Source organism: Aureobasidium pullulans (assembly GCF_000721785.1).
Source record: "Aureobasidium pullulans EXF-150 unplaced genomic scaffold scaffold_49, whole genome shotgun sequence".
NCBI classification, from domain to species: domain Eukaryota; kingdom Fungi; phylum Ascomycota; class Dothideomycetes; order Dothideales; family Saccotheciaceae; genus Aureobasidium; species Aureobasidium pullulans.
Genome location: NW_021941069.1, coordinates 8,057 through 21,130, shown reverse-complemented (window position 1 = coordinate 21,130; position 13,074 = coordinate 8,057). Strand labels below are relative to the sequence as shown.

At 37.1% G+C, this 13,074-nt stretch overlaps 1 protein-coding gene across 1 annotated transcript; it reads right to left on the bottom strand.

The window, feature by feature from the left end:
- Nucleotides 1-3,573: 3,573 nt before the first annotated feature.
- On the bottom strand, nucleotides 3,574-4,993 carry M438DRAFT_378858 (uncharacterized protein; the record flags this gene model as incomplete). The annotated part of the gene is made up of 7 exons (XM_029908854.1): nucleotides 3,574-3,680; nucleotides 3,735-3,803; nucleotides 3,846-3,981; nucleotides 4,105-4,236; nucleotides 4,288-4,336; nucleotides 4,373-4,428; nucleotides 4,967-4,993. The coding sequence occupies 7 exons, from the start codon at nucleotides 4,991-4,993 to the stop codon at nucleotides 3,574-3,576; spliced, it is 576 nt and encodes a 191-aa protein (XP_029754668.1).
- Between the last annotated feature and the right edge of the window lie 8,081 nt (nucleotides 4,994-13,074).

Sequence of the window (13,074 nt, the reverse complement as noted above, 5' to 3'; positions counted from 1 at the left end):
ATATCTTTAGCTCGCTAGATGTTGAGAAAGTGCCTAGTAGTAAGTTAGAAAAGGGTTAATTACTAGCCCGAAATAAAACTTAGCTACTTAGATACTAACAAATAGTCCGAAACGCTAACATGTTCTTAAAGGACTACCTAAGATAGGTTATATTGTCCTAGACTAGATCCTCGACTTCCTAGTCGCTTCTATCTAACTCTACGGCTTAGCTCTTATCTATACTATACTTACTCTCGTTTATGGCGGCCTCGGTCCTACCGTCGCTACGCATGCTATAGTCGACGACAATTATGATTTTTCGTATAGTCTATCCCTATACGTGCTAGCTATGTCGTGTTTTATAAAGAAGAAGACGATTCCTATCTAGCTAAAACATTCCGAGGTCCTATATAACGCGATATCGGCATCTTTAAGACTACATTATTTAAGGATAGGTAAGTCGTAAGGGAAAGTATATAAAATAGGAGCTAGTAATAGAAAGATAGTCCTTATAATTAAGAGTTTTTGCCACTTTTATATAGGATTCGAGTAAAAACGCTATCGATAGATAATTTAATATACGCGTGCAACCTTAACATCTAGAGTAGTAAGGGGCTAAAGTATAACACTACGCTAGCGCATCTTAGAAGAAGCGGCGAAGGAGTAATTATTTTGCGCTTAAGGCTTTCTTATTAACCTATTACATTCTTAGCCGATACTATAATCTCTTACACGTCCTAAGAGGATTTTAAGTATACGAAGATAATAGTAAGAAGTTTAACGTAGAGAAGGACAAATGGTAACTAAATTTAATTGTAGTTAAAGGCACTATTAGGATTCTAAATAGAACAGGTAGACTCTAGAGGCAAACATAAGAAAAGCTAGACCGATCCTATAGCAGTCCGAGATTACGGCTCGATCTTATCCTATTAATGGTAGGCATATGTAGAGTTACCTAGTAACTTATACATAAAACAGTAGTCGAAATCTGTACAATTCTTGTAGCGAAATCGTAGGCCGTAAATGTTCTATATAATTAGCTTCTATACATATTAGTACGTAAAGGAGTTTACCTATTAGTAGCTACTATAGGTAAATCTTCTGTATTGCTTAGTATAGCTAAAACATAAATAATCGGGTAGAAGATATTACGATAGTAGAGATAAGTAATTCGAATAGTTAAACTAATAGTTTAGAGTACTAAGACGTCTATAGAAGGCCGTAGCATTCTGCGCGTTGCTATATAGTCCGCCCTTAGTATTATTATTAGCACCCTTATCGAGCAGCGTCTACATAATCTAGTCGTAGCCTCCTATAGAAGCTACTTATAGTACGTTACCGTAGAGTCTACCTTAAGCGTTAACATCGGCACCCTTGTTAAGTAGTATCTACATAATCTTGTCGTGCCCTCCTATAGAAGCCGCTTATAGTGCGTTACCGTAGAGTCTACCTTAAGCGTTAACATTAGTACCCTTATCGAGTAGTATCTACATAATCTTATCGTGCCCTCCTAACGAAGCTACCTATAGCGTATCGCTAAAGTTTCTACCCTAAGCGTTAACATTAGCACCCTTATTAAGTAGTAACTATATAATCTAGTTATAGCCTTCTAACGAAGCTACCTATAGAGCATTACTATAGAGTCTACCTTAAGCGTTAGCGTCCGTACTCTCGTCTAATAGCCTTACGATAGATGCTATTAATCTACCTAAAGACGCGTAGTATAGTAGCTTAGCGACATCGTCGCTTCTTCGTTAGTCGATGCGTTTCTCTAGGTAATCTAGGTTATAAAGACTATAGCATGTTATATAAGCAGTTGTCTTATGCTTAAAGAACTCTAGAATGTAGCTTTATAGATCTTCGTCCCTCTCGTTACTCTTTCTAGCGTAATTAGTCTAATATCTCGTATAGTACTACGTAAACTAGAATCTTGCTTTTATCTACTTTAACGATAGATTATAATTTAAGTTACGTAGATATATAAGATAGATGGTTACGATCCTAGCTCTAGCTATAGCCTCTACTAGATAACCTATAAAGGGTTGTATAACGCAGTGCGATACTAAGTATTCCTTAACCGAGAAATGTGCTAGCTAAAGCTTACTTACCTCTTCTTTACTATTGCTCTCGACTATGTTTAGGTCACTATAGTGAAATTTACTATAGTATTTCTCGTTATTATCGATCGGACGCTACATAAGTACTATAAGACTAGAGTAAATGTTTAACAAATCTCTTAGCTCTAGCATCTAGCTCTTAATATAAAAACTAGGGCTTTTACTCGGCTACATAGTAATAGCATCGATTAATTCTCTAATTCTTAGAGGTTTTTTGGACTACGCGAGGAGCCTAAGAACGGTTAATGCTATTTATAGGTGTCTTTTCGATATTCTTTCTAGAATCTAGTAGTATATATCGTCGAGGGTCTCTAGTAGTTCTTCTAGTACTTCTAGGAGTTGTCGTAGCTCGTAATAGTCCTAGAGTGCTTCGATCTAATAAGCTGCCTAACGGAACCTATAAAATATATAAGCACCCTCTAATAGTCTCTAGAACCTAGCTTAAAGGAGTTTACTATCTATTCTTATATTCCGTTAGCCTTTTTCATTAGCTTAAGCTTAATCTTTTTCTATATATCTTCTTAAGACCGCTACCTTCTAAGGTCTTCTCTATAATGTACTTAGTAGGTAATATACGCTTCGATGTCTACGTCTACATCACTTTGCTAGATTACTATTCTATCTTCTAGGTATGTCCATTTCTAGAGGGCAAATTTAATATCTTCTTCCTAGCGTATAGTAACTAGGAGTTAGTATATAGTAAACTTACTTATCGCGAGTGTTTTAAGCTAAACACGTAAATCTCTTCTCGATTTAGACTCGTCTAAAGCGTCTAAGACGATACATGCCCTATCGATTATACTTAGCATTACCTAGAGCACGCTTTATAGTAAACTAGTAGACGGCTACTAGCTCCCTTTACTATGAGTATTCTATAACTAATCGAGGGGCTATTAAGCATCTAGTCGCTACTAATAGAGCTATTTAATAAGAGAGTATAGTACATTGTTAAGGGTCTATTTGCTCGTATTGTTAAAGTCGAAATAGAAGTTAAGTAGCGTTCTAAAGCTCGTATCTCGCTTAAGGTGCTCGATAATAGTAGAGCTAAGTACTATCTTCCTATAGCTAGAAATGCTATAAAGCTAGAGGAATGAATTTAAATGCTGCTTCTACTACTTAAAAGCATCTTTGTAGATGAACTAGAGCCTAGTGCCTTCTTAACGCTATTCTAGTGCTTTATTGTAATTTGTCGACGAATCGAAAGGTAATAGCTACTTAATCATCTAGCTTCTATGTTCTTATATCTAAAGTTTACCTACGTCTATATGCACTTTCTAAGTAGTGATCCTAATGGCGTCCACTTTTTAAGACACTTAAGATATAGTAAGGACAAGTTCTATATGTATTACCTAACATAAGCTTAACTACTAGAATCGATGACTTCCTTAAGCTTTGCCTTAGCTTCTACTTAGCTTAGTACTATTCTCTTAAGAAGATCCTTAACATACGTAGCTACTACTATCGCTACATAACTTTGCTAGTCTTTATTCTTATGTGAATCCGAGTAGTCGTAGATGCTACGTATAACTAGACATAGAAGATAGTTCATTAGTCCTATAGCCTCTATCTCGAAGTAGAGAACGCCTCTCTCCTTAGCAAGTTAGTCCCTTATATGCGCGTCCTTTATTAACTAGCTACTAGAAGCAATTATGCTATAGTAGATAATAGTTCGCTTTTCTTCTCTTAGTAATCGTACGCGCCTCTCGACTAGTTTTTCGGGTTATGTCCTATAAAGGTCGCCGTAAGTACCCTCTACCTCGGCTAGGTAGATAACGCTAGCTTTATAGAGATAATCTTTATCTTCATCTAGGCGACTAAACTCTTCGCTTAGTTCGGTGTATTTATCTAGGATTGTTTTAATCTTCGTCTCGATTATGTTCCCTTTCTTTTTATATTATACTTTAAGACTACTAACTACTATATAGACTAGTGTTAATAGCTAGTTAAGAAATCCTGTCTATAGAAATCCTTAGCCTTAGATCATCTTCCTATAGTTATACTAGAGAACACTACTAGTATTGTCGTGTAGAGAGCTTATAACGATATCGCTAAGTCGTATATTATTCTTAGAGGTAGGTATACTACTAGCGATTCCGACTATAAAGCTAACCCTAATGTTAGGGAAACTGCTAAGCATATCCTTTACTACTACGGTAGTAGAGGTCTAACTGTATTCTCTATCTAGTAGTACTGTAATTACGACGTTATGGCCTACTATCTTACTAAGAGTGTAGTCGTTACTATCGTTCGTAGAGACATAAGTTAGTCGTTCGTACTCTTCTCCGTTAAGAAATAAGGAAGCTACGATGCTCTTAGTAGGTATTACATAAATCTAGCCTATAGTATAGAGCGCTGGATCTAACATATTCTTAGTATAGTTTAACGTCTTATAATAATTAGTTAAGGTCTAGAATAGGCGATAAAGACTTAAATAATTACAAAGAACTAGCTTGCTCTATATGTTCTAATACTAATACATAGTTTTGCGTAGCTACCTTACATAATTCGCCTACATATACATAGCTATGCAGTTAGCGAGGCTAACTTTGTTAGCCCTAATTACCCTAAGGGGGCTATAGCTTAGTCGGTATTAATCGTCTCTTAGGAGTTAGGATCTCGGTTACCTATATCTTAAGTAGAAAAAGGACAATTGTCTAATAACTCTATTAGTAGATAAGCATTAGCTATATAAGAGGGCTTTGTTATTCTTATCTTTTACTAAAGTCGTAGCTTATAGGCTTACTATACTTTAAGGATAGCTTAAGATTCCCTCGCTAAGATAACTAAGGCTTTTCTAGTTTCGAATTTTAGCCTAATCTTTTGCTACTATAGTAACCCTGCTCTTATCTAGTGCGATTTTTCTTAATTACATTAGCGTTAATTAGGTTTAAAAACATCTTAAGTACTTCTTTTTGCTCTAGAGGGGAACGAGAGGCCCTTAAAAAAAAGTTATCTAACTTATTAACTTTTATTACCTTTATAAGCTAGCGTAGTGTGCCCTAGTAATCCCCCTAAATTCCTAGTAAAACGCTATAGTACGAGATAGAGATGTAGTCTATAGGAATGATTGCTAAGAATAGATAATAGTTAAGTAGTTATGTCTTAGTTATCGTTAATGCAAAATAGAAATAAGATAGGACCTTAGACGCGTTAACTAGCAGCTAGCTTTACTTTAGATAATCGCTATTATAAAGTATTGCGCATACCTTAATCTATGCCTTATAGAGCTATATCGCCGCTCTCGTATTTATTATGTACTAGCTCTTAGTTTCTCTTACTCGCGCTAATCGCCTACCCGCTAGCTATCGTTATCGACTAATAAGAAGAGTCTATTAGCATAAGAGACACGCGCCTTAAGCACCGACTTAGCTTACGTAACAAACTATTAGAAAGGCTAGATTACTATATATCTTAAGGCTATTAAGTGCCTCGTTTGTTAGCAGTCTACTTCTCTTATTAGCCTATCGCGCTAATATCTCGCCTATCTCGATTCGTATACCTTATATACTCCTCCTCCCTCTCCTCTAAGAGTATATCCCTACTCGTATTTATCCTGCTTTTCCTAGACTTCTAGCTACTTGCTAGCCCGCCTACTAAACTTCCTATGTTTGTCTCTAACGTTAGCTCTAGCTAGCGACCTATCAAAATGCGCATTAAGGCCGATTATAAGCTAAATAACTAGTATAAAAAGATTCTAGTTAGATATACGCTTATCTATATTTGCCTCTACGTATAATTGTGTTAGCTAACTTTAATAATTAGTATAGTAGCCTTTACTACGAGTCTCGTACTTAGATAGAGCTTTCTAACCTCTACTAAATAACACGGACGTCTTTACTACTTTATTTGCTTACTTAGAGTAACCCCTCGCCTTCTAGATCCCTACTAGAGAAAACTTAAAGCGTTATATAAGGTAATTACGGCCGTCTAATAGCATGCACATCTATACGACTACATATCTAGAGATTATAGTAGACTAATAACACTAAGAAGCATCTATTCGATGCTTAGAATAACTCTAATGCATTATACGCCCTATTTAACGTTTAACTAGCGGGTGTTATAGACATATAGCTTCTAACTATAGAATAATAAAAACCGAGGGCTCGGATCATTTTTCCGGCTAATTACGTCGTACGAAATCTTTATAGGGAAACTAAAAGTAGACCCTTAGATCATTTTTAATTATACCCTTAGATTATTTTTGTCTATTGCTTATACGGAGCTAAAATCTAGATGGCTAATACTTCGTCTATCAGTTCCTATAGATGCGCCGATTAAGTTATTATACAACTCGTTTTCGTACTATTATATTATCTCGAAAAACAGGCACTTTTCTCTACGTATGTAACATATATAAAACCCCTACTTTTCCTATACGCGCTGCGCTAACTACTTCTAGCTCCCCTTCTCGTATAGCGAGAAGTATATAATAAGAACACATTCCGCTAGAATTAACTTCTCTCCTTAACTCTATTATTCCCTAGCTATGTCGCTAGACTTATATAGCGTCTCGTACCGGCCGTAATAGGACTATTTCCTCTATGGACAATACTACTATAGCGTACGACTAGGGGAGATCTACGCGTACTAGCGTAAGCGATATAGAATTAAAGGTAAGGAACTCCGTACGATCGTAGACATCTATAGATTATACTATACGGAGCACCTAGAAAGCTAAGCCTATCTTCCTTCTAAATTCGATCGAGTCGATCCTATACTACTCTACTATAACGATAGCCTCTAGTATAGAAAAGTCAGATAGGCGTGTTTTTTATATCTATCAAGACGAACAAAAGATAAGATAGCATTACTATATAGTATATAGATAGTCCGAATTTAGTAGGAAGGGATAGCTATCTAGACTCGTATAGAGTCTAGCCCCTTCTACTATAGAAGGGGACTAACTATAGATTAAAGTATCGTATTAGAGGATCTTTCCCTCTAGGCCCAACTCCTATTTTATCTACGTATAAAGTATAGATAGCGTAGATAGCAATAGGGACGATATACCGTACCCTCTACTACCGCTAAGGAGCTTATATAAGAGACACGAAACGGCGATCTAGTAGTAGAGGGACTAGATTAATGACCTATATAACTACGACGGTAACTACTAGCTAAAACGAACTAGATAGCAAAAGTTCCTCGCTAGTTCGAGCTATACGAAGACTCTTAAATATATCGTCGAGCCTAGCTAGGCTTCTCCGCTATACTAGATTAAGATATAGGACATAGTAGTATCGCTAATCGTACGCGCCAAAAAGCTCCTTATACGTACGAGCTGCTTTATATAGGTTACTATCGTATAGGTCAAGGGTAGCTATTACATCTAGTAGCCGCTATAGCTATATTAAGGCCGCCCGTAGCTCTAGAAAGGGTATAGGCGTAGTAGTAGATCGTACTCTTCTTCGTACGATTTTATTAGGGCGGTCTAGACCTTACTATACTACTATCTAACATATAGTAAGAGACGCTATAGGGACCGATAGCCGTAGTAAAGGACCCCTCGTACGAAGAAGAAGATAAAGAAGAAGAAGACTACTAGCGGCAGTCTAGTAGAGACCTAATAGCGACACTAGAGCTAGAACATAGTATCCTCTTCTTTATTATCTTACTACTTAATTACGTCGTACGAGGCTAGGAGTATAAGAGCCCTATAATCTACGCTCTCGCTATAATCGCTATATAACCGTAAGGATAGCTTAGCGTCGACTAGTACCTGTCTATCCTCTTAGCACTTATTAAAATATTACGCTATCTTATACTATAGGAGGCGTATAAGGGACTTCCGACTAAGGATATAGCTACTAATACTAGTACGGACGTAGATATAGATAAAGATATAGATACGAGTATAGAAAGCGATGCTCGTACGGCCGTAAGGGCTAGTACTAACCTATATATAGATAATAACTATACGAAGGGCCCCTAGCTAGATAACGTTAAGCGATTAACCTTTTAATTTCTCTAGAGGGGCACGCGCTCGCCCTTTAAGTAGATGTTAGACCTACGCTCGTATAGCTAGTACCTAGCTATATAGAGCACTTCGGAAGGTAAGGTTAAGTAGAGGGGCAACTAGCTATTATATAGAGATGTCTATCTCTATATAAGCTAGCTCTATCGTATAGTCGGCCTTCTTACCTACGACACGAGGGAGCTACTTAATTCTCTTCTACTACTAGGCCTCCGTACGCTACCCTTATTACTATAGAGCCTAAGCGATAGCCTAAACTCGTCTAAAGCTAGTTTTAGCTTTATACAACTTCCTAGAAATAGCGAGATACTAAGGGCGGACGGTAGTTAGTAGCTACTAGACTAAGTAATTATAGCACTATACCTATAACGTTAGTTCTTCGTAGACCTTATAAGCAATACGTTTAAGGTACCCGCCGTTAACCAATATATCCGCTACGTAGACCGCTTCTATATAAACCTTACTATTCTCTATTATATTACTAGTAGCTAGCTAGCACGAGCTACGGAGATACTATCTATCTATTACTAGAACTCGTACGAGGGTAGATATCGGGGTATCTATATCGACGACGGGCTCGTTAGTCTAACGACCTTATACTATAAGGGCTCGACTATCGTAGTAAAGGCTAATATAAACATTATCTAGCGATACCTACCCGAGACCGTTAGCCTACTCGTTATACGCTACCTCTAGCTCGTATTACCCTAGATCGAGCTACTAGAGACGTAGTATTATAGCTATACGACGGTAAGCGATTACCTATAGCCCGAACAGCTACTAGGGTACGCTTTTAATAGAGACACATTTTGTACGAGGTTTAAATAGACGACTAAGAGGTATACTAGCTATAAAGGCATTAACATCTCTAGCTATAGACACATCGCCATTATAATTAGTAGACGCTACCTTACTATAGCTAAGTAGTTTATAGATGTAGTAGATGCTTTAGACGAGCACGGCGACGTAGTAGAAAAGATAACGAACCTACTTAACGCTTAAGCCTTACACTTGTCGTACGTAGCCTAGCTAGTATACGGACGAGACGGCTAGGCGATTAGCGGATCTCTACTTACCTCGCGCGACAAGTTTCGTATAGTATCTCGGGCCTAGTACGCCTTACTCGAGTATAATCTTATGCTAGAAGTAGGCAAGAAAGGCAGTAATAAGGCTAACGACGATAATTATATTAACGACGACGACAATAGTAATGACCTATATAAAGCACTAGTAGAGAAGCATATCGTATAGCGTTAGGCGCTACTACGGTAGTCGTCTCCCCTCGTATAACTTCGAGAGTTAGTTTCCCCCTAGGTAGAGTTCTATTTAAAATAAGAGGAGGTTCTAAGAGTAGTTTATAATAGCGATTTACCGATACTAGCTATTATGCCGACTAGCTTAGGTAAGAGTCTATCATTTATACTTCTAGCCTTATATAAGTTTAGTAGGACGACGATTATAGTTATACCTCTTCTAGCTTTATAGTAAGACATACTCTATCGTACGATAGCTCTTTCTATCCTTACGCGCGTCTAGGGCTAAGGGAGCGACGACGTTAATGCTAAACTTATCTTTATAACTCCCGAGTCGGCAACTACGGCCGCCTTCCTTACTTACTTCTACCGCCTTCGTACGATAGGCTAGATCGACTAGGTAGTATTTAACGAGTGTTATATCTTCTTAGACGACGACATTAACTTCTAACTAGCGATTAAAGAACTCGTTACTCTATTCTAGTTTAGCGTACGACTAGTCTTCCTAACGGCTACGCTACTAGTTAGTTAAGAGCTTCTATTCTAGCGTTTACTCGGTCTATAGTAGGTCCCTGTTCGTACGATTCGGGTAGATACTACCTAGTATAACCTCGAGTATATAGTATCGTACGTAAGGTCGACAGACTATACGGCCGAGATTAAGAGATAGGTATAGCTTATAGAAGCTAGTAAGACGATTATCTACTGCCGACGTAAGTAGATAGTTACTATAGTAGTAGCATAGTTAGGCTATGCTTACTACTTCTCCTTATACGAAGATAAGAAGGCTAGTCTAGAGGGGTTTATTATAGCTAAGAAAGGTATAATTGTTACGACTAACGCCCTTAGGCTTAGTATCGATATACTAGACGTACGAGCGGTTATCTACTATAACTGCCCTAATAGTCTAGTTACGTATAGATAAGAGAGTAGTAGGGCTAGTAGAGATAGTAAGCTAAGTCGATGCATCCTATTTATAGAAGAGCCCGCCTTACTAGCGGCTTTATATAAATAGGGGAAACGATCCTTTAGTACGATCGACTTACGGTCCGTAGATTTCTAGCTATAACGCTATATTAGCACCCTCGGTTAGGAAGTATGCCGTCGTATAGTATTAAGTAAATATCTAGACGGCATCTAACGTAGCGATAGGTATAGCGAGTCGTCTATAGGCTACGATGTTTATATAGCTACTAGGGTCTAGCCCCGTACGTAGCAGGATATAACTAGTAGATAGGGAAGCTCTCCTAGTAGTAGCGGCAGGTTTTACGTCTACTAGGCGTAAGAGCGTACGCTAGACCTTATACGACATAAGTTATAGGCGAGTCGGGTAGAGATAGAGACGACAAGAGAAAGCATTATACGCTTCCTAACCTTAATAGATTAGAGATGCTTCTAGTATACTACTTATAGTAGCAACGATAACTACGCCTTAGTAGACTATCTAGGAGGTAAGGATGCTTCGTACGGAGAGGCCGTTAGCGCAATCTATATAACTATTAGCTTTAATAGGTATAGTAGTTACTTCTTATATAGTATGCCGTAAGAGCTATACTAGACGTTTATCTATATAGCGACTAGGATAGTAAAGTTAAGAGATAAGAAGAACTACACATATAGCAAGGCTCTCTTTATAGTAGTAGTAGTCCTTATTACTAGAGTATATCGTATAAGCTACTATCGTGCTAAGTTATATAAGGACCTTAGGCTCGTATAAGGGCTTAATAGTACGTAGTAAGATAAGCATATTATCTAAAAGCTTAGGAAAAGGACATAGTAGCTTAGTTAGGAAACAAATGTTCTATTTTGTACGATAATAACTTAGTACTTAGAATTTTCTAAGTAAGAGGATATAAGAGAAGGAGGTAGGATTAAAGGGTATTTAGGAAGCTATCGAGGGTTTAGCTTTAGATGTAGTGTAAGAAAGCTTATATTATCATTCTTAGAGGAAGAAAAGAAGCCTCTTATTTCTATTAATTTATAATAGTTATAGTCGTACGAGATAGATAGAAGAGCTAATCTAGTCGTATAAGACTATATAAGTAAACCTAATATTAAGAAGGAGGTAGGATTAAAGGATATTTAGGAAGCTATCGAGGGTTTAGCTTTAAATGTAGCATAAGACATATGTTTATTCTTAAACAAAGAAAAGATACGAGCTATTTCTATCTATTTGTATTCTTTTATTCTTTATAGCTATACGAGAATAGTATTAGGGGTGTTATATGCGTATAGGGGGTTAGCTTTTTCTTTGTTTGTTGTTCTCTACTAAGTCTTATAATCTAAACCTAACGTTTATATAGGAGAATTTTCCTCTATATACCCTACATCTAACAAATAACTACTTTAGCGTAGTTAGTTAACCTCCCTATTTAAATTAAAAAGATTAAATACGGCCCGTATAAGAATTAAACTGTAAACCTTATTATGTAAGTAACTATCCCCTCCCCTCCGTACGAAGCTTATACTTATACGCAAATTCTAGCACTATATCTAACTCTACTACTCTAATCTATCGCCCGTACGACCCTATTACCGTCGCACTTACTAGTGCCTTCTAGAATAAGTTTGTCGAAGTCGTACGCCTCGCTAACGCTAACGATGCTCCTAACGATAATAACACCTTAGACCTAGTCGTTATACGCCTAGCTAATAGGATACAAGGGTTATACTATAACCTATCTAAAAAGGGTTTCGTAGGGTCATATTTTTGGCGCTTAGCGGGGCAAAAGTAAAGTAGAACCCGTAGTAGAACCCTAATTCTGTAAGTTACGCTAACACGATCTAATATTCGTTATACTGTACTAGAATAGATAGATTAATTATAAAAGATGATCGCACCATTTAAAATTTAAGTATAAGTCGTAGATAGATAGATATTGTCGCCTAAACATCGTAGGTATAAGTGTTAAAGTTCGCTAAGAATCGCGCCTATAGCTTCTCTACTAAGCTTCTATAGGCGTACAAGGTCGCCCTAACACTACTAATATTTAAGAGACAATCTATGTAATACTCTACAGATTATATAGTAATCTCTTCGTTTTCTTTATTAGATAAATCTTATACTACTTATAGTAAGCAATTAGATTTTTGTAGGTAAGGAGTCGGACGTTTAATAGATCTATCGCTTTCTTAACTCGTAGCTATTCTCTTACTACTAAACGTATGCTTACTAACTCGCTCTAGACTAGCTACGGAAGGTACAAGATTAGCTTTTAAATAAGCTAGAGCACGAAGAGCATAGTTACGACATAAGTCGTAACAATTTCGGATAAGCTAAGTCGATAATATGCTATGTTTCTTAAAATATGCATAAATCTTAGCAAATTTGGCGAACATTCGTACAAATTTAGGACCATTATAAGTTAGAGTCTTACTAGGAGCATTAATTAGTGCTCTATCTACGTTATTAAAACTACTAAAGGGTATGTCGTCTAGTAGCTACAATAGGTTAGTACTAGGGGACTCTTTAAGTAGAGTTATAGGCTCGATAATTCGATAGCTACGGACTTTTTTTACCTAAGTCTTACTATCCTAATATTAAAGACTAGTACTCTAATTATTTAGCTTACTACTTGGCTCTAATTCCGAATGTATAGTAGTTAGATTACTGCTCTCTATACGCTTTCTCTTCTAAGAGGTATCTTTCGTCCAAGTAATAGGGGATAGCTACTACTACAGTGTTGTCGAAACTATAGGCATTAACTCTAGTACGTCTTCCTAGATACTAGAAGCCGTTATGCTTAAA